Source organism: Stigmatopora argus, chromosome 6, assembly GCF_051989625.1.
Source record: "Stigmatopora argus isolate UIUO_Sarg chromosome 6, RoL_Sarg_1.0, whole genome shotgun sequence".
NCBI lineage: Eukaryota > Metazoa > Chordata > Actinopteri > Syngnathiformes > Syngnathidae > Stigmatopora > Stigmatopora argus.
In genome coordinates this window covers 13,877,426-13,902,730 of record NC_135392.1, presented here as the reverse complement: position 1 = coordinate 13,902,730, position 25,305 = coordinate 13,877,426, and the positions used below count along the sequence as shown (strand labels likewise).

Here is a 25,305-nt window from a genome sequence, read left to right as displayed (position 1 = left end):
CGGCCCAAGTTCTCATAAATAAGACAGACATTGATTAGTTTGGAATAACAGCGGACATGAACTGGACCTGAGTCAAAAGACAAACAAAGCTAGAACTGACTTCACTGTTGTACTTTCTGACATAACAAATGTGATTTTCAAACAGGTCTGTAATCACATCAGTCCAAATATACGTGGCCTTTTGAGTTCAATATGCAAATAATTTCAAAGATCTCATCTCGAGTCTATTAGGGAAACCTTGATCGCAGGCAAGACAGAAAAGATTAGGATTGAACGGAGCTAAAAGAAGGAATTTCCCAAGAATGACAGTGACAAGGTGTTTCAAAATGTTGATGGGGGCTTTACTTGCCGTGACTTTAGCTTTTCTTGCAGGGATGGCGGCTCACCGTCAGTCAGCTTACCTCTCCACACACACTCTCTCCTCGTGTTCTAGCCGTGTGTCTGTCATCAAAAAGATTTTAGGTGAATTACAAAGGCCCTTCTCTTCACACCTGGATACTAAATGTACTCTTACACCAGAAAACGTGCATGTATAGGTGCTTAGCTACAGGTGAAAGGAGAAGGAGCGTGCGTGTTGCATGTAGCTTTAAGTCAACAGCAATCAGCCATGTCAAAATTATCCTTGCAGTGACCAGTGTGAGTGTCATTTGATGGCCACCTGGCTGGAGGAACACACTGCACAAAATACACAGTCGTGTGTTTCATACGCGAGAGTGGCAACAGTTCATGGCGAGATGGGTGGACCTCAACATTAACACTGAGGTACTAAATGCAGCTGAACAAATAAGAAACATTTTATGTGGCTCGACACTTGCTTAAAATTTATGTCGCAAAGCGAATGACGTAAGCTCCAATTGCTTTTTGGAGCAGTTAAAACATTTAGTGAATAACTAGCTTTTAACATTTAGGAGGAATAATTATGACCTACTGCAAAAGGTGATTTGTGTTACAGCCTAATGCACTTTATTATAGTTTTAATTTTCATTAACACTAAAAATAGTTTAACTATTGGAAAAAAAAACATTAATGATCACAAAGGACCCTCATTTCCTATAAACTAGCATTTAACACCAAATTTGGTGTTTGGAACCTTTCTAAAGTGAAGGATTAAATGTCCACTCATCTCTTGGATTTTCTTCAAATACTTAATCTGAATCAACAATTTTCCAACCCCTCTCGGATTATAATGATTAAAAGGATTATAATGCTAGGAAGTTTTTCAAGCATGGAGAAGGTCACACTCTGACAGGTGAGACTTGTACAGCCTGATAAGACAATTATACTGGAAATCTGAATGAAGCAGTTCATATGAATGCAACCTTAATACTATTCTTAGTAAAATCAACAGAGTGGAACCTGAACATTTCCTCTGAAGTCACCCTAGAATTAGAGGCAAACATTTTAATTGTCTTTGGCATGGATCATTAGTATCAGTGGTGCTAAATTCAGTATATGTTCAATACATTATTTGCCTCGAGAACCGTGACCGGATGATTCGCCTAAAGACGTTTCGCCGACAGACGTTTGACAGACGGACAGGTCGCCGAATGGACATTCTGCCGATCGTTCATCCTAAAGACGTTTCGCCGACGGACGTTTGACAGACGGACAGGTCGCCGAATGGACGTTCTGCCGATCGTTCATCCTAAAGACGTTTCGCCGACGGACGTTTGACAGACGGACAGGTCGCCGAATGGACGTTCTGCCGATCTGTCGTCCATTCGGCGACCTGTCCGTCTGTCAAACGTCCGTCGGCGAAACGTCTTTAGGCGAATCATCCGAGTACCCTCGAGAACATGGTAGATCTTATTATTCTTGGTAGTTTTCAAATTAGTCAGGCATTGTATTGCTAAAACATAACTGGTAAAACAGTCCTTCCACTAGTTTGCTATAAACATTGGACCATATGGCCCATTTTATACATACGTAGGATATCAAATAAATGTGTGAACACCTTGCCATAGGCCACAACTTTTGCAAGTTGAAGGATTGTGGAATACACCGACTGAGTAGACTTAATGGTGATTGGATTCTCCCAGAGGACAAAACATTTCGTCTCATTTGTCAAACACGATGAAGGCCGATGGAGGCCAGGTGTTATCCCTCCGCAAATGTGTGTACGGGATGTATAACACAGAGACAAGGCAGACAGCAATGCCCTTCGTTCAGCCTGTGTGATAATTAATAGCTGTCGGTGTGTCTTTAGTAGAAGAAGGCGCTGACAGGCAGCACTTGAGAATCGCAGGGAATGTGTGAAACCCTCAGAGATTCATGGGGGTAAAGGAGAGGAGAAGTACAGTTCAGTATCCCTGACTGAATTTCAACTCGTAGCTAGTAATGTGGGTCACCGCACCTGATGCATTACCCTCATTTGCAGAATTTCTAGACATCTGTTCAAACTTCATTGAAGTGTGAACTGAACTGTCACCATGCAAATCAAAAGATTAAGATTTTGGGTACATTTATATAAAGTACATCTGTATACTCTATATACAGTGACGATGAGTGTGTGTGCGTATATAGATCAGTGGGGGACCGTCAGGGCCTGCAAGGCCTTCTCTGCTGGCGTTAAAAAAAATATCTGAATCACAGACTGATGTTAATTATATTTTGTCCATGAATAATTATCAAATAATTCCAAATTGCTTCCTTTCATTGCTTTTCACCTGTTTGCGCTGCTTCCATGTATGTTTTCATATTTAAGCATTTAACCAATAATATTTCAGCCATTATTTGTTGCCAAGGTCAGAAATGTACCTGGAGGCTTTCACAATCAGTTCTGCAGGCCCATATATATATATATATATATATATATATATATATATATATATATATATATATATATATATATATATATATATATATATATATATATATATATATATATATATATATATATATATATATATATATATATATATATATATATATATATGTGTATATATATATATATATGTATATATATATATATGTATATGTATATATATATATATATATATATATATATATATATATATATATATGTATATATCTATATATCTATCTATCTATATATCTATATATCTATCTATATATATCTATATATATCTATATATCTATCTATATATATCTATATATCTATCTATATATATCTATATATATCTATATATCTATCTATATATATATATATATATATATATATATATATATATCTATATATATATATCTATATATATATCTATATATATATATCTATATATATATATATATATATATATATATATATATATATATATATATATATATATATATATATATGTGTGTGTGTATATATGTATATGTACCCAAAACATTTATTACGGTGATTGGATTAACTTGTCAGGTGACTTGGCTCACTTTTTTTTTAAACTTAAAGATCCTCATTTGTGAGATGAGAATCTTTAAGTTCAAATTTGCTCCCCCAGTATTAGAAAACAGTTCTCTACTCCATTACACTTTTGAGGGTGTGCAAGTGCACAGGTATGTTCTTGTTTGAATCCGTACCATGGTGTTTGGTATTTCCTGGAACGGGTTCTTAGTTTTAAGCCTAAGTATTGAACCACCTAGGTCCTCAGTCCACCATGTGGAAGAGGAGGGAGAAGGTTTTTGAGAAACACAAATATGGAACCAAGAAATCGGGCCCAAAATCCTTAAACTTCCATCCTAGGTTGCTATTTATCCTCTCCATATAAGCCTGTTCATGTAGTTTTTTATTGACCGATTTTCTGGGTGACACACATTGAGGGAGGGAAGGTCTTTTGTGTGTGTGAATAGGCCGCGTCGGCGTAGGGATACGTCATTGCCTTGTCGCAGGGGTGGGGATGCGTCATTGCCTTGTTGCAAGCGTAGGGATACGTCATTGCTTTTCACCTATGATTGGCTTGTGGTAGAGTGGAGAAGCCAGACCTTACGCCTATTGTAGACGCAGACGAGCTAATTAAGCGCATGCGCAGTAACCATTCCTTTTGGAAAACCTTTCACACGCTGACGGTCCATGAGCACGCCACAACGAGGTAAGGAATATAGAGCAATTCACTGGCCCAAATGCGTTTTCATCACGCTATCGGGAGATTTTTCAGCAATCAATTGAGCCCAAAACGCCAACAAATATCTTAGTTTAATGCCAGGTTTAGCACACCGTCGACAATTTAAATTTGCGCTTATTTTCCTCACCGGCTGTGTGCCGTATGTTACTAGTTAACATTAGTATTAGTGTCACGATTTGACTTAAAAAGTATGTTGTCCGTTTTCTCTCCATTATTGAGTCGTGTGGCAAGACTTTAAATTTAATCAAACAACGCCGAGTGATCAACCGACAGTTTGCTGGGTAAATGCTCACTCTAGAATGACATCCAGAGTGCTAAACAGCCGTTGCCGATTTGTAATTGTTCTGTTTTTACAAAAAAATCACTTATACAAAACTGTTAAGGCAACTTTCTCCTAGCTGTTAACGTCAGTCTGTATATTTAATCGCCGTATGCAAAACTATTAAGCCAACTTTCTCCTAGCTCACTGGTGTCAAAGCGGCGGCCTGGGGGCCAAATTTGGCCCGCCGAGTCATTTTGTGCGGCCCGAGAAAGTAAATCATGAGTACCGACTTTCTGTTAGGATCAAATTCAAATGAAGATTATACATGTATATTATATTTCCTCATTTTCCCATTTTTAAATCAATAATTGTAAATTTTTAATCCATTTTTTCCTTTTTGTGTTTTAGTTCAAAAAGCATTTAGTAAAATCTAAAAATAAATATATTTAAAAAATTCTGTTTTCCACTCATATTGAACATATTCCCAAAAATATTTTGTTTCCTTTTGAAATGAAAAACAAATTATAAGATATTTTCCCTCATGAAGAAAAAAAAAGCTCAAACAAACATTTTTTTTAGATCTATAAAAACTGAATATTTAGGGCTTTTGATAGTTTTTTGTTATCCAATTTAAAAAATAATAATAATAATTAAAAAAAAATAATAATAATCTAAATATTATTTCAAAAATGGTCCGGCCCACGTGAAATCGAGTTGACGTTATTGCGACCCGCAAACCAACCCGAGTTTGACACACTTGTCCTAGCTGTTAACGTCAGTCTGTATATTTAATCGCCTTGTCTGGAAAAGGAAAAATAGCACTTGGCACTCGCTAACTAATTTTCATTCTTTATCTTGATCGTTTATTTAATTTCTTGTAAGATTTCTCTATCCCGTAATTGTTTGGCAACCCCCAAATACCGTGGTAAAATCAAGTTTTCCCTGTTTAGCATCAAGATAAAACTACTTCCCAAAAAAACAACTACGCCAATCTGTTGAATCTCCAGGCTCTATATATGCTAACTTGTGCTTTTTGTGTGTGCAAATTTTCCCTGTTTAGCACCAAGATGCCACTCTTCTAGCATGCCTAGAGCACTATTGAGGTTATAGAAGAGGAGACTGGGCCAGGTAAAACTACCCCCCCCCCCCAAAATAAAAGTTGAATCTCCATTCTATATATTCTAACTTTTGCTATTTTTTTTTTGCATGCAACAAGCCTGAGAGATCTTCCTCGCAAGTTGCCCACTTGAATCATATGGTGTCTCTGTACTTCTGAAAAACCAAATTAAATAAAAGCCTAAATCATCATGGTGATGTTTCACTGGCCATTCATTTCCATGGCTCTTTGACTAAATCTTTAAGGTAAGAAGGATCTCAGTTAATGTTAGAGCAGGAATTCTAAGTATTTATTCCCAATTTTTTTTCTAAATGTTTATTCCCCCAGTTTTATTTTATTTTATTTTCTAAGTGTATATTCCCCCAGCTTTTTTTTCTAAATGTTTAATCCCCCATCTTTTTTTTCCAAATTTTATTTTCTAAATGTTTATTCCCCCAGTTTTTTTTTTAAAAAAAATTCTGTCTATTCCCCCAGCTTTTTTTTCTAAATGTTTAATCCCCCCCCATCTTTTTTTTCCAAATTTTATTTTCTAAATGTTTATTCCCCCCATTTTTAATTTTTTTCCCTAATTTTATTTTCTAAGTGTTTATTCCCCCAGCTTTTTTTTTTTCTAAATGTTTAATGCCCCCATCTTTTTCCCCTAATTTTATTTTCTAAGTGTTTATTCCCATAGCTGTTTTTCTACATTTATTTTCTAAGTGTTTATTCCCCCCATTTTTAATTTTTTTCCCTAATTTTATTTTCTAAAAGTTTAATCCCCCCATCTTTTTTTCCCTAATTTTATTTTCCAAGTGTTTATTCCCCCCATTTTTAATTTTTTTCCCTAATTTTATTTTCTAAGTGTTTATTCCCCCAGGTTTTTTTTTCTAAATGTTTAATGCCCCCATCTTTTTTCCCTAATTTTATTTTCTAAGTGTTTATTCCCATAGCTTTTTTTCTAAATTTATTCCCCCATTTTTAATTTTTTTTTCCAAGTGTATTTTACAAAAATTAAGTGTAAAATTGTTTTGTGGACCTTTAACTAAAATGTCTTATTTCTACAGGTGGACAAACCAGAGAAGACTGGCTACACCAATCAACACTTCAATATAATGCTAACTAAGAATGTTATAGTTGAAATGTTTACCTGTAAATAATTTTTTTTAACTTGGATTGTTACTTGCATTTTTTGTTAGATCAAGACAAACACATGTATACATTGAAAAACTTTTATTTTGAAAGAGTTTGGAGATAGGTTCTGGCTTAACACCCATATATACTTTGCAAGATCTTTTATTTTGAAAAACCTCACTGATAGGTTCGCACAGGCCCTCCAGCATTTTGAAAAATCAGTTTTGCCTTCATCCATTTTCAAATGGACGAAGACACTCCCCTTGGCACCAGGTGGAATTCTGGAAAACAAAAAAGGGGTCAATACACAAAGTTAAGTAAAAAACCATTCGCAAGGTCTTACCTTTTATTTTGAAAAAGTTTGGAGATAGGTTCTCGCGTAACACCCAGCACCGAGAAATGCGGGGGTGCCTCAGCCTATCTGTACATAGGCAGGAAACCTTGTCCCCCTTGTGGAATTCTGGAAAACAAAAAAAGGGGTCAATACACAAAGTTAAGTAAAAAACATTTGCAAGGTCTTACCTTTTATTTTGAAAAACTTCTGAGATTTTCAAATGGACAAAGAAACTCCCCTTGGCACCAGGTAGAATTCTGGAAAAAAAGGGGGTCAATATAAAGTAAAACACCATTCACAAGGTCTTACCTTTTATTTTGAAAAAAACGCACTGATAGGTTTTCGCGTAACCACCAGCACCGAGAAAAAGGGGGTGCCTCAGCCTATCTGTACATAGGCAGGAAACCTTGGCCCGCTTGTGGAATTCTGGAAAACATTAAAAAAGGGGTCAAGGCACAATAGATTAAATTACATAAAAAGAAATACAGACTAGGGCCTAATTAAGTCAAATTTGACAAAAAAACTCCTACGTTTAGCTTTTTTTCCTATAAAACATCAAAAGCATAGGCAATATCAGACACTCCTGATGGTCTAGTTTGCTGCAGAGACTAAAAAATGATCTGAGTCTTTAAAGGCCCCTATCCAGTCTATTTTTCATGTTTTTCTCCACAAACAAATAATCAGGATCTTGATGTGGTGGGAAATATAGAAAACACACTTGACAGGGGGCCACAAGGTACAAATTACATGAAAATAATTAATAAAATAAATCCTACTCCTGCCTTGAGGTTTTCAGTCAATTATTTCAAACCCATTCATTCTTTAAAAAATGAATATCCAAAAAGCTTGTTTTTCTCTTATGCCGAGGAAAAAAATGTTTAAATGAGTCAAAAATGACACCTGCACTATTGTTGAATAAACGTCTCACTTAGGTTTTTTCAAAACCACATTTAAAACTACAAAAGAAACGGTCCTGAGGTCTTTAAGAAAGTTAACGGGGTAAAAGTATATAATCTATTCGAGTGCACAGTTCCACTACATGGCAGAATTTTTAGTACCAATTACCAATTGTCATACGCAGTTATCTGGGTATGATAACAATTAGGCTTTTGTCAAGTCAATGATGACAAGCCCATGTTCGATTATTATTTGTAAGTTCAGAAAGATGTGAAACTCACAAGCGGAAGCTACTCCTACACTTGCCACTACAGTATTTTTTTTAATAAATTAAATTCAATAGGGATGACCCTACTTTATAGTTTATTTATCACAGCCATGTCTGGTCTACATTAACCGCGATAATCGAGGGATTACTGTTTATTCCTTACACGTCCACTAATGGCATTTGCGTGGGTGACTTATCCACAGGTTTTTGCTATTAAAAAAACACCAAGCTAGTTAGTGTTTTCATTCAAAAGTTGAATGTATCATGATGAAAAACGAACCAATTGCGCAAAGCCTTGAATACTGAACGCTGACGTTTAAATATTACACGGATAGAGAAAATCGGAACTATTTAAAAATGACTCACTTTGTTATGGCGTCGACAAGATGCCCCTTTCTGGTCGTTTTGGCCACATTCTTGATGTTTCCCAGCAGTCTGTGCTCGTTAAGGGACTGAAACACACAATGGAATGATTTCTTTTTAAACAAAGAGCGATAGGTAACGCAATGTAGCCAATTTGTTTGCAAACATTTTGCTGTCTGCACACACATGGGGCTACTTCACGTCAACGAATCATGCTCTTATCACTCTCAAGACGAGAACTGGGGCTTCCAAATACCCAAATGACAACATACCGAATGTGCTGCATCGTCCTGTGAGAAGTTTGTCAGGCTTTCTTCGGCAAACCGTCACTTTTGAGCTGCTCTGCAGTGCACGCCCGTGTTGCCTCCTGGTTCATCAGCCATTGTGGGGTTTGACGTCAGCAATTTGAACTGTGACCTAGGCCACGCCTATTAAAAATAGACACACACAAAATTATAAATTGTTTTCATAATAACGTGCGTTAGCCAGTGTGGGGGGTGGGGGTGGGGGCTGTAAATGCTTTTTGGTTGGACTTTAATACTTTTAAAAAAATACATTGTTTTTATAATAACATGCATTAGTCAGTGGGCGGGGCGGGGGCGGGGCTGTAAATACGTGTTGATTGGGCATTCACATTTTAAAAAACATTGTTTTCATCATAACGTGCATTAGTTAGTGGGGGGAGCTGTAAATATTTTTTGGTTGGGCTTTAATCCTTTAAAATACAGTATTGCACATTATGAACATTGTGATGACATGCACTTTAGTGTTTGTTTTTTACTTCTAGACATTTAAATAGTGGCAGTGCTTTTTTTTGCCGTTTCACGTATGGACGTATATGGACGTATCAACGTTCATCGCTGTCTTTTTACCGTGGAAATGATACTCCGGGCCCGGTTCTGATGTCTAAAAAGCTCCAGTATTTGTATTTAATCAATAAATGCTGTTTTTGGCTGGATTTTACCCCATTTTCGGGCAATGTTTGCCCGTACGCCATTGGCGTTCATTACTGTCTTTTCCCGGGAAAATCACCCCCCGGCCCGGTTGTAATGTCTGAAAAGCTCCAGTATTTGTATTTAATCATGAAATGCTGCTAGGAAGTGGATTTTACCCCATTTTTGTGCATTGATTTATTAATTATTTTTTATGTGTCGCAGCTGTAGCTGCAGTAGAGGTTTTATAGCCATAAAATAGTTTTTGAGGGTTGGATTGATACGTGAAGGCGCTACGAGAAAATGCACGGACCGTATATACATATACACCTTTACCTGGGCTTGGACCTTTTTCATTTTTAGTTTTAAATGTGGTTTTGACAAAACCCAAGTGAGGTGCAGGGGTTATTTTTGACTCAAGTTTAAACATATGGTAAAACAACAATAAAACAAAAATATTCCTTGGGGATATTTATTTAAAAATAATCAAATCAATGGCCATTTTCTGCTAAACAATGCCACCTAGCGGCTTTCCCCGACCAATATGATGCTAGTCCAGAAATGTAAATTCTTATGTAATAATTGACAGAGAAAGTGGTAAAGGCAATTAAGGTATAAGTTTAATGTTTTAAAGAATGCATATATAAAGAACAAAGACCTTGGACAAAAGCTTTTTGGTTTTTTTTAACCAAAACAACAGGTTATAACAATACACAGGCTGCAGGGGAACCCAACTCTATGTCGCCAGTAAAAGAAAAAAATAAACAAATTATCAACCAGTCTCTCTACCATTAGAGGTTTTCTTGGTATGAAGTGGCAGATAGAAATTATAGTATTTCGAGAGGGTTTAATATAGAGGGGACGTGGGGAGGGTGAAACAATGTCAGAAAGCCACCAAAGTGGAAAACACAAAATATTTTAGAACCTACATAAGGGTGTTCCATCTTCCAGTAAGTGCAACTCTGCTGCACCTGAGAGAGCAAGTTTTATCTGCATCTAACCTTAATTTCTGTCCACATTTCAGGTACAGCGGAGCTGGAGCAATCTGGGAGAGAGGTGGGCTATACACTGTTTGCCAGTAAGGACAAACAACCGTTCACATTTGCATTCCTTCCTCTTGGCACGCCCCCCAATCAAAATGGGTCAAAATAGAGTTGGGGCATCTCCTTCAATTATACATTGTTTGCCAACATGACACTGGAAGGAAGCATAGTGTGCCTCAAATTGTCATGTCTGTAGATTGAGAAGAATTTGGCCGGAGATTTTCTCTAGCCATTTCAAGAGTGAAGTGACGGTTACAATAAATGGAGACCTGGTCCTAAACAATGCATAAAGAGGCCACTTTTTGTAACACTGTTCACATTCCCTCCAGCAAAGGGTAAAAAGCATAATTCTTTTTTTTTAGCTGGTTGACTGCGCACTGAACCATGAGCATGTCAACATAAATAGGGTGCATGTGATATAAAATGTATGCAATATTTAAGATTTCAAAGCAGACAACACACTGTACTGCCTCATATCACGTGTCCTATGACCACACAGTTCTCACGGTTAATGGTTAAAATGGGGAACGAGGAATAAATATGATGGGATGTTGGCAAACAAAAACATGAGCACCATTCCATTAGCATTCCCTCTGGTAGTGCCTAGAAGATGGGAGACAACTAGGAAGGGCTAGAGTGGGACTCCACAATGGCTGAAGACAACAAAATAGTTGGGATATTTAAAAGGGCAGATCAAGCCTCAACACTGATTGCATTTCGAGAAATCTACTTAAAAGCTCAACAACTTTAATTCCTAATGTACATAAGCTCGATGTCTCAATCGTCATCAGAGGCAATGGCAGTCTGTGCAAAGCCCGCATAACCTGCTGGTTAGGCTGATCTTCTAACCCCAAATCAGACTTAGGAGAATGAAGCTTCTTATTGCAGAGACAGTTAAACTTGGTTGACTGTAATCTTTCTAGTCATGCCTTTGGAGGTCAGTGCTGTCTATCAGCCGTAGCAGAGTAATGGAAATGTGATCGGGTGTGTGTGAGGGCAGAATGTATGCGAGAGTATGTTGTGTTAGATGTGTATGCTTTGAAAGAGACGAGCTTCTCATAGCAGCACACATTTGCGCTTCTTCTTGGGCTCAGGGGGCTCCAGTGCAGCCAATATCGCCTCATCAAACACATTCTTTAGGCCTTTCTGTGAACAAGAACAAATGCAAAGGCTAAATAAAGGGGGAGTGAAAACATGCAAAGGCCAAATAAAGGTAAATTAAGTGTAAACAATTTCACATTTAGGTCAACAGGGGGAGATAAAACGGTGAAATCGGAACAAAAACAGCATTAATAATATAACAATGTGACAAAACTAATAAACAGAAAAAAACGCAAAACGTTCTTTTGTCAAATGTGCTGTGGATATGAACTTCTAGTGCAGGGATGCCATTGTGGTGCCTTGGGACCACGTCAACAGCACAGGGAAGACAAATCAAAGTTGTGTACAGAAAAGTGGAGGGGAAAACAGCGCATGTGTCATATTGTGCCCAATTTTGACCATGGAAAAATCAGTTTGTAGAAATTTGACTGTTAACAACAGAAAAGGACAGACAAAGAGAAGCTCATTTGTGCTTTATTATAAGTTTTTCTCTTCCACACAAGTGTTTATATATTTCCTGTACGTCACAACAGTAAACAACAAAAACGGTTTGTAGAATAATTTCAAATTCATGTAGTAGTTTGGTAGTAAGGTCACGTAAATTCACCATGGACATAATGTCTTTTTTTTGTTGAGCTGTCCTTTTTTCTGGGGAATGACTGTCATTTTAAATTGGAAGTATATTCTAAAATGTATCTAGTTTTTTATTACATTGTAATGATATCACCTTATGTTTGACATTTAAAAAATACACATGAATTGAACATTATATTATAAGTTGTTTCAGTGTGACGCATGAAGCATATCTTGGAAATCATTATCTATGAAAGAGTCGGATGTTTCCTAAAGATTTTGAGTTTTCCGTTACAACATTGACCATTTTGTAAACCACCACACAAATGTCACACGACGATAGATAGAGGCAACTTCCCGTTCAGCATTTAAGGAACTGTGCAGCTGTTTTGGTGGTTCAAGAATCTAAACTATTTTTCTGTCACCACCGGAAGGTGAACGTGGGTCTATACGGTACATCAGACAGGTCTTAAGTAAAACCGTGATCTTAAGAGCCCTTTTTAAAACACTGGTTACAACCTTGAGCACAATATCTATATGCAGGTTGTATAGAGGATAAAGTTGTAATTTTGGGTAAAATCTTTTCCAGACATCCATGTCCGTGAGTGCAAACCTACAACCAAGAACTTGCACAAATGTGTGCCAAATTCTTTTTATTTTAGAACAAATAAGAATCTTTTATTTTTAACTCAACATCCTAAACCAGATAAAGCACAACACTGCATAGAATTATTTTCTACTTCAAAGAGCATAACATATTGTACTGCTGTGGTTAAGATAGCACGACACAATGATAACATTTCTAAAGCCTTACATGTACAGTCATAAATAGTAGAAAAAAATATACATTTTTTTTAAGTGTTTAGTACACCGCCATGGCAACACCCAAGGTTTAAGCTGCAATTTAACTTAGTACGCTATTATCGGAAATAGAGTAATATTAATAAGAAATTAAAAGCCGGACCACCAATTCTCCATATGCTTTTGCTTCAATTAACCTCGAACAGTGTTAATGAACAGTGTGGTAGCCATATTCAGCTGCTTTGGTCATCATGCGCCAAGCAAAAAAGGACAATGATCTGGTAAAGTATGCCAAGAGTTATGACCTCCACAGGTCTGAGAAGATATGGATACGGCTCACAGGGTTTCACTAGTCCTATTGCTACTTTTAATGTACAAACTATCAACAAATGGCAAAGCTCACGTGCTGTATAACAAACCATTGTAGCACAGAAAGAATGGAAAAACTGCGATGAAGCCTGGTCAAAATCGACTCTAACCTGGGTAATAAATAATTTTAGGGGACATGGTTGGGATTTTGAAAACCAGATTTTACCATAAAGTATTTGAAAAAGCGCCTGAAGTGAAATATGTTACAATTAGCGGTGGAAAAGGTCGTAGCAGTTGCACATTGTTTAAAAAATGCAGCATTTCCTCTGTCTCTGCAACTCAGGTGGTTCTAGGGCAGCTAGGATAGCTTCATCAAACACATTCTTCAGCCCTCGCTACAGTGACAAGAGAGGGAAGACAATATCTCAGTTAGCACAGGAAGATGTGAAAGAAGAGGACAGGAAAAAAATACAGCAGAGCAAGGAAAAGGGGCAAGGAGGGAAGGTTTTTAGGTAAAAGTCGATGTTAAATCCATGCAGAAAAGGAAAAAAAACATCAATATTTAAAGTGAATCCAACTATTTTGGTATATGCAAAAGACCGAAAAAGGAAATTGCATCAGCAACTTTGCAAGGGGAAGAGCAGCATGATAGGAAGGAGGGAGGAAAGGAAAATGCAGCTCCACTCACACTATTGTTCTCCTGACCTTCTGGATCACAATGCTAACTCCCTTCCTTCTCAAAGTATACCACCAAATGGATTACCTTGCTAACTCGGAATCTAATCCCTCCACTCATTAAAACTAAGTGCTTAAAACATTGGTGCCTTTGAAATTGTTCTCCTACTTTTTTATACGAAGGGGGGTGGTTCTCCTACAAAAATAGAGGTGATGGAAAAAAAATTGATCTTCAAATGTAAATTATAATCTTTTTGATGCTCTTCATCACGAGCACACATGGCCATGAACAGATAAACTCCTTGAACGGCTGTCATTGGTTACTGATTGACTGAATTTATTATATTTTTCTATAATGAAAGACTTCAAAACCAGTGGTAACAACGACAACAACAAAAAAACACAAGTCAAAATAAAATGTATCAGGCATTGTGTGCAAAGGATGGGCTTGAATTTAAACATGCGCTTTCCCCCTCCATTTTCTTACCTCTTGCGATCTAAAGTGTTGCTCATGCATTTTGATTGAATTGTTTGTATAAAGTAGATGTTACCTGAGTGAGGGCTGAGCATTCCACATATTTCACAGCTTTGAGGTCTCGTGCAAGCTTCTCTGCTGTCTCTGGAGTAATAGGTTTTTGCTTGTTCTTCGCCAGCTTCTCTATAGTTGAGGGGTCATCTCGTAAATCAATCTGAGTGCCAACCAGCAGAAAAGGGGTCTTGGGACAATGGTGGGTGATCTCTGGTACCCACTGAAGAAGCAAAGATAATAGTTTAGGGGTCAACACAGTGAACCAATACTATAAAAATCTATTTGATGTTTTCATTATGCTTTCAAGAAGAAATTGAAAAGGTAAGAAATGGGGAACACTTGCCTTTTCTTTTACATTTTCAAATGATGAGGGAGACACAACGGAGAAACACACAAGGAAGACATCTGTCTGGGGATAACTCAGAGGTCTTAACCTATCGTAGTCTTCCTGACCTAGATAAAGAAAGAGTGGAAAAGGTTAAGGCCAAAGTAGAAAGTAAACATGCCTTGAGTTAGAGAAAGATAAGCAATTCAATTAAACAAGAAAAGAGCAGAGGGGTTTATGCACGATAAACATCATGGGTTTGATCAAGTTGGAATACCTCGTACCTAACCTTTGCTTTCTATCTTAACAGCAAACATAGGAGCTTCTCTACTTATTTATAAGTGTTTTAATAAAACAAAATTTCCTGTACGTCGAGCAAGACAAGAAAATAGGCCCATGTGGAAAGTGCCACAATGACGCCAATTATGGGGAAAATACCGATTGAAATACACTGTTTTAAAATTTAAATTTCAGGGATGGATATAAATAAACTGGATGAACATGAATTGGAAAAATAAAAAAATCAGATACATACCTGCGGTATCAAACAAACCCAGTGTGTAGGGCTCGCCTCCAATCATTACAGTTACGGCATAATTATCAAACACCTGTGAAAGAAAGGTTAAAGTCATTACCACATTATGCCCAAACACCCTAAATTCTATGCACAATTGCACACATTATAATCTTATTAACTCGTACAAGGAAATACTTCTCATTTCGGTGGACTAGTATATTTCCCAATATTTTGAAAGCAAATTCTTTAAAAATACAACTCTTTAACATAAACACAAATCACCAGGATACTGACAGATTATAAAGGTGATGTGCGAGCAAAATAAGAAATCGTCATTGTTTGTTTATACTCACTGTGGGTACATATTCGGAGGGAAATTTGTTTGTGGTGTATGAGATGAGCAGGCAGGTTTTACCCACAGCCCCATCACCAACAACAACACACTTGATGGTCTGCATTCTTCAAAATTCATTCAATACCTGAAAGAGCAAAACAAAGAGGATTTATTTTGGAACTTGTTTTGGAAAATTTGGTCTTATCTTGATTTTACTGGGTCCACTGCAGCAACATCTTTTGATCATAAATACTAGTATGTTGAGGACGTGCCTTGAGAGAAATACAATGTAGAGTTTGAAGTTGAGTATAACAAATGCTTTTTTTATAATCTGTTAACATGTTGTAAAATGGTGCAATGACAGGAGTCACTGCATGGATTTTGCAGCAAGAGCTCATGCAATAATCTTAAGTGAATCACTTGCTGGGAGGGATTTCTGTAGAAGGTCCTGCATTGGCCAAACTGGCCATATCCAGAGAAAAGGCCAAGTTCCTGAGGGCATCTACCTGCAGCACTTCATGGCATTAAATGGACTATCTGAATTAGCCAATTTGGAATTGTGGTTTTGTTCGCTTTGTATATTTAATTCTATTCTTACTATACAGTAGAGGTACGATCGGGCCGAAAAAATCCGGCCTGAGCCCGACCAATTAACTTGATTTGCAGGCCCGAACCCGAAGTAAACCCGAAATTTCATATTTTATTTGTGAGGACTCGGGACTCCCGAGCCGAGAGGTGGAGGGGTGATTTATGAGAACAAATTAAAGCCTGTCTTTTGTAACGAAACCTAAGTTAAACAACACTGTATAAACATTTTCACCTTTTATATGATAATATAGATTTTTGACGATCATCACTTTTGACAGTTTAAATGGGGAAATTGCACACTGTGGAACGATCCACTTACACTGCCACCACAGTGGCACAAAAGATTTTTAGACTTGCGATACCCAAACTGAAAAAAGAAAATAAATTTACAAAGTACTGCAAAGAGTATTACACAGGTAAACAATCCATCATATGCAATGCAGCAGCATGAATATAGCCAATCAACAGAAAATTAGCATGTCCTAATCCAGGCATTAAACCACAGAGCACTAGGAAAGTTATACATCTTCATAATTTTTAGAGTTATTTTACATACATATAACTAAGTAAGACATTTATTCACGTGTACAAATGGACAGAAGGCTGGCTGGTCAGTGAAAACGGAAACACAAAGTTAAACGCCATTGAACGTGAATCTGAAAGAGGCAACATTAAATCGTATCCGTACTGGACTATTCGATTCTCTAACAATTTAAATGTGAATTCATTCTAATGGATACTGGTTCGGGTCATAAGACGCGACAGTTTTTCGAGGGAATCGCTGATTTAGTGTCGTCGCCTTTTTACCTTCGAATGCATTGCTGTAACCCAATTTCGTCATTCGCAGTGAGGATGTTACTCCTGTGTTGTAATGATTACTTAGTAGTTTTTTTTTTATATCCAAACGGACATAAAAATACTCAGTCATTTTTGTGAATATATACCCTGAAGATGAGAGGAAATCGTGATTTTGACGGCAAGACAAGCATCAGTAAACGAAAAGATCATGGAGGATCAAAGCACAAACGACTCCCGTTAGCTTAACTGGAAAAAGCTTTCCCAGATTGCGGGTATTGCTGGCCTCCAGTTTCGCAGGGAGATTATTGTCCAAACACATTTTGCAATCTTTATTTCATACGCATTTCGAATGTTTTAAAATGACGCCCTACCGTCAGCGGTTCCAAAAGCAGATAACTAATTGCCGGTTTCCAGTCAATAACATATAGGAGGCGAAAAAATAGCCCAACAGATAAACGTACTTATTCTGTTGGCCATGTTATTTTTTTTATCAATACACATTTGAAATCCTACACAATCGTGATATAACCGCTGGAATGACGATAAAAAACTGCTATGAATGTGTTATTTCGGTAGTGATATAGCATAAAAATTAGCTTGCTAGCAACACTACCGGGCTAATCTGTGCAACGCCTCGATCTTAGAACAGAATGATTGCACAAAGGCCACAGCTATTCTACATATGCCACGGTTAAAACCTTAAGATTTTTAAAAATATATATATTTATGGCGTTTTCCTTACCTTATCTGTAATTTGTCTTTCTGTCGGGCGTTGGCAGCTCCACTCAGCACTAGGGGCTTCCCAGGCAACCAAACAGGGACACTCACTCTAACCAGTAAACGACGACGACGTAATTACGCGTTCAAAGTCTTCACTTGACGCTTGATTACTTGGAGTGACATTTAAAATGTCAAAATCTCCAGGGTAAGATTAATTAAATCTTCACTTATATTGTGAAAATGTAATTTTCCCGATATGTAAAAATCTCAACGCAAATGATAAAGTAGCGTTGACCTACATAAATTAAATAAACTGGAACTGTCTGCCACTAGATGGCAATGCAACACAATGACCTAAATTCAACACTACCGCCATTTAAAAAAAACACAAATGTATGAGAGAAAAATTTATTTTCAAAATGAAAAAATGTAGAAATGGGCCATTTTCACAAACATTACACAAATAATGTCTAAAACTAAGGATGGGCTTAAATGTCTTGTATTGGTCACTTGGACACACTCTGCAGCAAGGTGATGTTGTCACCTTTCAACATGATCCTTCCTGGAAGAGAGAAAGAAAAAAATCTAACATTTATTAGCATTTCATTTTTATAACCAATGCCCTTAATGGAACTCTCCTTTCGGTGCAGAACTAAGTCTTAGAATGTCATCGTGCAATTAAAAAAAGGACAAGCATTTTCTGGCCAGCTTCAAAATGAAAGCCTAATAAATCATGCGCAACATGAAGCAATACTTGGTAAGGCTAATATTTTGAAGTGGGGCCATAACTGCAGTCATACTGTTTTGAACAGATCAATGACCCCTCTTTGAGACTATAATCCAGAAACGGGGTTTGTTGTACTGTTGTGTTGGAAGATTAACGTACATTTTTGATTGTATGTCACCTTCCAGGACAATGCAAACCCACCTAGACTAAACAAACCTCTTACCCAGTGGTTTCCTATTCCTTGTCTTCATGTGGACTTCTTCGGAATCCTCAAGAACCAAGTTCATGTATTCATCAAAACCCTAAAATAGTAAGCACAACATAAATTGCTCTGCAGAATTAAAGTGGATATCAGAAACATCTTGAGTGAAAATAAATAGACCACGATCTATGGTCAGTAAAATGTTTTAAAAGTGCTAACTCACAAATACATTTAAAGAATCGTAATTAAACAACTGTGATGTCTTATACACTGCAATCACTGTTGCAAAACCTTCACTGTATAGTTCATATGAATGACTGATTAGTGAGATTATAATGAAGTAAAATTTCTTCTGAATCCTTGATTTAAAGTAACTTCTCTAGAAGCTAAAGAATCCCAATCGCATAATTCCTTTAATATGTAGAACGTTTGCACTTACAATGATACAGCCTTCTATTCTGATGTTGACCTGCTCATACAACCACACTTGGATCCTTGACCGCTGCGTAAGAAAAAACAATTGTAATCCCACAAACGATTAGAAAACTGAAAACTGTAAAATGTATACTCACATTTTGGAGATACCTAAAGATTAGATTCTGATTGATGGAGTCAAGAAAAAACAGTACACACAAACAAATAACAGAAATAATAAACCTCAAGAGACATTTAGTTGATCTTTTTCCTCAGTTTTCAACCTAATGTGAAAAATTTAAGGGCTACGTAATGTAATAGTTTAGGATTATACAAAAATGTTGAAAGAACAATAACAAATGATTAAAAACATCAACATAGAGTTTAGGCTACACGCCTTGTTGATGCATTAAAATCGAATGTCTTAACATTAGCTTTCATTCGTGAAAGCGTTCGCTTAGCTGCTAAAGCTAATTGAGTTTCGTGTCGTTTATCCAATAATTTGGGGAAAAGGATACAATGGGCTGCACCATAACCTTTTGAATCTTCTGTCCTTGCCCGCGATATGCCATCTTTCAAAAGCGCGTGGAATAACAGCCGAAAGATGAATAAATTGAACAGAGTCCTTATCCGTAGAAAAAAACAATCACGATTCACATGCGTCGTCGTCAATGGCGGGCTTCCGTTTACTTGTTCCGGTGATAGCTAAAAACATATCGGTTTTTACAACAGTGCCCTCTCTGGTTGGAGGTCATTACTACATGAACGATTTCTGTTTCTTATTCGTACCACTACAGATAATTAATGTGTCAAGGCCAGTGTCCTATTAAATATATCTAGATATAATTCTGACTTTCAGATCTTTTCAAATGTATCAATAGGCTCTCTGACACTAATTTATTACTAAAGTGTAATTAATGTTTTAGGAATTCCGTTATCTGTTCCTGCGCCCTAAACACCAATGTAATGCATTCCTATTTTGATTCTTAAAAAACAAACAGGACAAAACAGAATTGTAGTACAGACCAAATCGTACCGTTAAAAAAAGCCCAATTTAATGGAATGTTCAGACGTTAAACTAAACACTTTGGCCACTAGGGGACAGCAACACATACAGAAGTACGTACTTCGTACGGATGATGATGAAACAGAAAAGACCATCTCATATGACATATAAACTGAAATAAAAATCCCTCATTTTGCCATAGAATAAAGAATAGATCCACATGATTTATTGATATACATGGGCTCAATGAGTCACTATCGCAATTGTTTGAGACTGAGATGCAAACAGTCATGACTAGGACAAAAAAATCAAATGCAATCAACATTGGTGTTTAAACCATCCTAACATACATGCATTATTTTTTTTACTGAAACAAAGGTCTGCCTCCTCAGTATAACTTAGCCAATATAATAGAGCAGCCTTTGGAAGCATGTGTCTCCCATCGGGCATCGTTGTCAACTACCAGAATCTTGTTTTTGAGGCTAGAGTAATTATGGATGGCTGACATTCATTGTGACACATTGTCTTACATTCTAAATAAAAACTTAGGTAAAAGTCATCAGGTTCTAACACGCACAGGGCGGTGCCTTATAGCCATAATGAATGCTAATTATCAACAATAAGGCCATAACTGACCTCCTTTTCATTAAAAAAAACATTTTCCTCATAGGCGCTCCACCAAAATAGGATCAAAACTGAAGTTTAAAGAGAATCTGGCATTTGAAATTATCCTTGCCTTGAATTTATTCCCTCAAAAATAAACTCACATTTTGAAAGGGTCAACTCATAATTTCATGGCTTAATTCTTGCCAAATATTTATAAAAGCTTATGAAATTAAAACATTACTATCATGACAGTTCCTTCACTAAGTGCCTTTTATTTTCTTTCTTAAATTAGTAGTCACAACATGAAAATGTTGCTTTAAAGCACAATCACAACACTATAAAATAAGGAGACTCCCTTGTAGTATGATAGTGTCTGTTAATCGCATGCATGCATGTCCATGAAAGGAAAATAGTGATAGGCTACACTTGATCAAAATGAATATGCTGTCTTTCATACCTTTATTTCCTCCAATTGACCCACCAAAGGAATTGCCTGTTAGTTGGGCCTCCTTTTGCATCACTTCCTGTTCCTGTGAATGTTCAGTGAAAATGGGAAGGCAAACGGGATAGGGGAAAAGGGTAGGGCTGGGCCTCTATCCTTTGTTCTCTTGTCTGTCTCACCTGCTTAACCTTAACCTGACAACACTGACCTTGGCATGCATGCCAGAACAAGCCAGCCAGACTCAATGGCTTTCTGTTTCCTTTCCCATTGATAGACAGGATATTCAGTGTCTGCTTGCAAAATGGTCTATGCCAATATTGTTCCACCTTCTTAATAAAAACTGTTGAAATGATGTATTTAAACATAATAATAATAATAATAATAATAATAATAATAATCGGACATAGGCCCCTGTTGTCGTTATCACAACACAAAAAGCCTACTTGTCATCACACGCAGAAACTGCGTGTGACGAAATTGATGGTGCTTCTCCATAAGCTACGTTTACTCGGCAAAAGACCTAAATCTACGTTTACTCGGCAAAAGACCTAAATCAGTGAAAAAATCAGTGTAGTTACGGAGACATAACGTAATGACCTATCTTTTCTGTAAATTTGGTGTCAATATGTCAAATGGCTTGGGAGCTATTGAAGATATTAGGTGCTAATAATAGTAATAAATTAATAATTACTAAATGGAATGTGTTATTGAAAAACTAAAAGGTTTTCGTTAAACAGAACGTAATTACCTATCGTTTCTGTAAATTTGGTGCCAATAGTACATCAAATTGCTTGGGAGCTATTAGGTGCTAATAATAGTAATACATTTATAATTACTAAATGGAACGTGTTATTGAAAAACTAAGAGCTTTTTGTTAAACAGAACGTAATTACCTATCGTTTCTGTAAATTTCGTGTCAATCTGTCAAATGGCTTGGGAGCTATTGAACAAAATAGGTGCTAATAACAATAATAAATTCATCTATAATCCTTATAAAACGTGATTGGTGATGAGTGTGTTGGTGTGTGTTTGTGTGTGTGTGTGTGTGTGTGTATGTTAAGATTCTTTCGCTACGTTTGTCCAAACCGTGGAATGTAGAGAGTTGAAATTTTCTATGGTGGTCAGAAACGGCTGTCGAATTTCTTCATTTTCTCTAAGTGTGTAAACTCAATCTTTTATTTGTTAAACAACCATTTTTCAAAAGAGATTTTTTTCAAATAGCGCAAAAATTGTCTTTTGGTTCTAAACAAGCAGGTCGGACCGGCGAAGTCGGGCCCCCCTTCTTGTGAATCATAAGATGTACTCTGCAATTATGTAATTTATACAAAACATAAGTAGTATCGACAAAGTGCTATGCATCATTAAGGCTGCTAAATTGCTTTTAATACAATTACACTTTTAACCTGATTCTATTTCTGAAACAAAATTGGAATGTCTTAATCATCTCCAATTTTTCACTTTAGGGGGGGTTACCATTAGAAATGTAGAACGTGTATTTGGGATTGGAAATCCTTTGTGAAACAATTCCTGAACGTTTTCAAAGGCATCCCATGTGACTTTGTATGTGTATTTTTATATATTCATTTTTAATCAAGACATCTATCAGAAATCCTTTTAAGCAAGGTGCTCAACCCAGATCAAGGTGTTCTGAGATTCCAATTGCTACTATTGGGACTGCCTTTTATTCTCTCTTTGTCCATGTGTTCTCTATTAATGTATTATATACTCTGTATATAAAGAGTTTAAACATGGTATATAATACAGTATACTGTTTATCATACCCCATTTCCAACTATATACTGCCAGTGACTAAAAATAGTTTTTGTTAAATGAGGTTGTTGGATGTTGATGACCAACACAGCATGACATAGTTGGAAAGCATAAGGTAATGATTGATAACTACTAAATACTTTCAGTTATCAGGTTAGTCCCATCTCCAATGGTATGATTTAGCACAAGCAGAAAGAAAAAAATATGTTCACACTTTCTTTATCCCAAATTCATTCAATAGCCTTTCACGTGTATGTTCTTATCTTGTTTTAACAGCAAGGGTAAAATGCACAATACATGTATTACTTTTTGTCCAATTAACACATTACATAATACACAGGTCTGATAAGAGTTTTTTTGTTTCAAATAGTGCTTGTGAAACTGAGGAAATGTAAAGGCATTTTTCATTGTGAAGTTGTTTGGCTGTGACACAAGCATCTGATCAACATGTCAGCTAAACCTGTTCCAAAAGGGTAGGAGGTCAGTGATCTTACGCCTGCGTTGAATGGAAGAACAGAAAATTACATCTAAACAGTAATCTGATTTAGGTCTTCTTTTAAATATATTTTTATATATAGTATATGTATTTTGAATTATCTACTCACATGCCACAGCATACAGCATTGTAGAAGAAATCATTAGACATGTTCTTGCACATAAGGGCAAATAAACTTCACACTCATATCAATGAACAACCTTGGTGTCCACTTGGTCTACTATGGCGACGGATAACCCAGATAAAACCTACGCAGGAAAAGAGCCAACATGCCAGACCAGAGCCTGGAATTGTTCCTTTGATCTCAGAACTGTGAGGTACACGTGTTAACAACTCACCTACCATGCCGCGCTGCCTTATTAACTCTAATGATTCATATGCTCCAATTACTTTCTTTCACTCGTGTCATGTCTGTTAACATACCTGTCAACATACCTGTACGTGATACTTGACAGTATTTCATCTTAATAATTTTCCTAGAGTCCAACAAAACACCATTCTGACATCGTATTTTTCCAAAATCAAGTGATACCCTTAATCCACTAACCCTGCAGTCCACCAGCATGACTACAAGATCTTAAATTCATCTCAGAGAACCATTTCATCATGTTTCCTGTTCTTTTTTTCCCATCTCCTACTGAAACTGACACCTGCTAGGACACACTCAAGCAGATACACACATTGGCAGCAGGTCCAAATGAAGTGTCTAAATACGGTGAACAAAAGGTCTGATGAGGAGTGAAAGGAGAAACGGAACAAAAAAAACAAGTAATGAAATTATAACAATACAGAGAGAGGGAGCGATAGAGAGACAAAGCATGAGACTATGGTTGCCACAATGGCAAGGAACAATCATGCCGCGTCAATGGAAAAAAAGGAGGTGGGGGGGAAAGAGGCCTATCTGGACAATGGAGCTGGTGACAGAAGCACAATGGCTTCAGTGTTTTCAATTAGACATTATCTGATAGACAGAGTGGCAGGTCTCATTGTGAGAGGGGGCTATTTCAGGGTTGTCTTTGTGTGGGGCAGTGCCAGACTTCCCCGCCCCTTCTTGGTCCTCTACTCTATGAAACTCTCTCCATCGTACACTCGCCCCCACAGAGGCCTCTGTTATCCTGAGAGTGTTTGTGCATGTACAGTACGTGTTTTTCCACAAACAGCTCTTTTATGTGGCTTGTTATTTGCTTTTTATTAGTGAAGGGCACAGTGTGACCAGCATGCGTGACCAGAGGTACTGAGAGATGTAGACTAAGAGGCAGAAGTAGGACGATGATGGGTTTCTGTTTGCTAGCTGCACTAGTTGACACTTCCAGTTGAAGCATGGCGTTCAGATTCACCCGTGAGCTTGTGTTTGCCTAATCTGATCATAACAACATGATGGACAGTGAAATCCACTCAATCAATTTGTGTGGTCACTGCATCTCTTTGGGGTAAACATGCTTCCATTGTGGGTAAGAATATAATGTACTGCAGAGGGCTTGCTTCTGAGAAACAATATGGATGTTCTTTTTTTTTAAATCAGAGATTAGCATCTGACACAAAATACAGTTTGACAAGTGTAAAGCAGACACCTCTGTGCGGTTTGCTGTTTCGACAAGTAGATATTAACTTTCTGCATGTGGGTAAAGAAGTGTTTGGTCTAAATACACACATAAGCAGATTGTAGTGATATTCAAAATTGGCTAGGCGGGTAAATGTTTTGTGGGTTTTCGCACTTTGCTGTGGTTTATCTAACACAGTCGATGTCAGTGTGCAAGGCAAATGAAATATTTAGATGATGTCAGCTTTTATATTGTTCCAAGAATAAACTTTTGAAAATTAATCTAAATAAATAAATGTTTTAAAATTCATCTCTCAATAGTCACCAAAGAACGAATTCAACATTTTGCGGCAATAACAGCGTCCTGTTTTCTGGGAGAGATGTTCACAACTTGAGATCAGACAACGATGCTGGGCAAGAGATATTCACCATATATCGTAAT

General features: G+C 36.9%; 2 protein-coding genes and 2 long non-coding RNA genes across 5 annotated transcripts; 1 reads left to right on the top strand and 3 right to left on the bottom strand.

The window, feature by feature from the left end:
- The first annotated feature begins 3,327 nt into the window (after positions 1-3,327).
- Positions 3,328-6,595, top strand: LOC144075820 (uncharacterized). Its single transcript, XR_013300642.1, has 4 exons — positions 3,328-4,031; positions 5,387-5,454; positions 5,543-5,688; positions 6,487-6,595. It is a non-coding gene; the product is annotated as an uncharacterized LOC144075820 (long non-coding RNA).
- A 42-nt stretch (positions 6,596-6,637) lies between these two features.
- Positions 6,638-8,831, bottom strand: LOC144075819 (uncharacterized). Its single transcript, XR_013300641.1, has 4 exons — positions 8,688-8,831; positions 8,419-8,504; positions 6,897-7,013; positions 6,638-6,834 (listed from the first exon to the last, which is right to left on the bottom strand). It is a non-coding gene; the product is annotated as an uncharacterized LOC144075819 (long non-coding RNA).
- Positions 8,832-9,945: 1,114 nt separating this feature from the next.
- On the bottom strand, positions 9,946-17,846 carry cdc42 (cell division cycle 42). 2 transcript variants are annotated; one of them, XM_077602372.1, is made up of 6 exons: positions 17,683-17,846; positions 15,574-15,699; positions 15,239-15,311; positions 14,722-14,831; positions 14,401-14,598; positions 9,946-11,536 (listed from the first exon to the last, which is right to left on the bottom strand). In XM_077602372.1, the coding sequence occupies exons 2-6, from the start codon at positions 15,676-15,678 to the stop codon at positions 11,447-11,449; spliced, it is 576 nt and encodes a 191-aa protein (XP_077458498.1). In that variant the 5' UTR covers positions 15,679-15,699; positions 17,683-17,846; the 3' UTR covers positions 9,946-11,446. The 2 variants fall into 2 exon arrangements, with proteins under 2 accessions (XP_077458498.1, XP_077458499.1); XM_077602373.1 differs by lacking the exon at positions 9,946-11,536 and adding an exon at positions 12,355-13,569.
- A 208-nt stretch (positions 17,847-18,054) lies between these two features.
- On the bottom strand, positions 18,055-19,707 carry snrpe (small nuclear ribonucleoprotein polypeptide E). The gene is made up of 5 exons (XM_077602371.1): positions 19,522-19,707; positions 19,162-19,188; positions 19,029-19,091; positions 18,611-18,689; positions 18,055-18,222 (listed from the first exon to the last, which is right to left on the bottom strand). The coding sequence occupies exons 1-5, from the start codon at positions 19,573-19,575 to the stop codon at positions 18,167-18,169; spliced, it is 279 nt and encodes a 92-aa protein (XP_077458497.1). The 5' UTR covers positions 19,576-19,707; the 3' UTR covers positions 18,055-18,166.
- Positions 19,708-25,305: the final 5,598 nt, after the last annotated feature.

Excerpts from the sequence above, each read along its gene's own strand:
- cdc42 (XM_077602372.1), bottom strand. The coding sequence starts at position 15,678 with ATGCAGACCATCAAGTGTGTTGTTGTTGGTGATGGGGCTGTGGGTAAA. Across the intron at positions 15,312-15,573 it reads CCTCCGAATATGTACCCACA|GTGTTTGATAATTATGCCGT; the intron begins GTGAGTATAAAC and ends TTTCTTTCACAG. Across the intron at positions 14,832-15,238 it reads GGGTTTGTTTGATACCGCAG|GTCAGGAAGACTACGATAGG; the intron begins GTATGTATCTGA and ends TTCTTTATCTAG.
- snrpe (XM_077602371.1), bottom strand. The coding sequence starts at position 19,575 with ATGGCATATCGCGGGCAAGGACAGAAGATTCAAAAGGTTATGGTGCAG. Across the intron at positions 19,092-19,161 it reads TCTTTAGGTATCTCCAAAAT|CGGTCAAGGATCCAAGTGTG; the intron begins GTGAGTATACAT and ends TTTCTTACGCAG. Across the intron at positions 18,690-19,028 it reads GAATAGAAGGCTGTATCATT|GGTTTTGATGAATACATGAA; the intron begins GTAAGTGCAAAC and ends TTACTATTTTAG.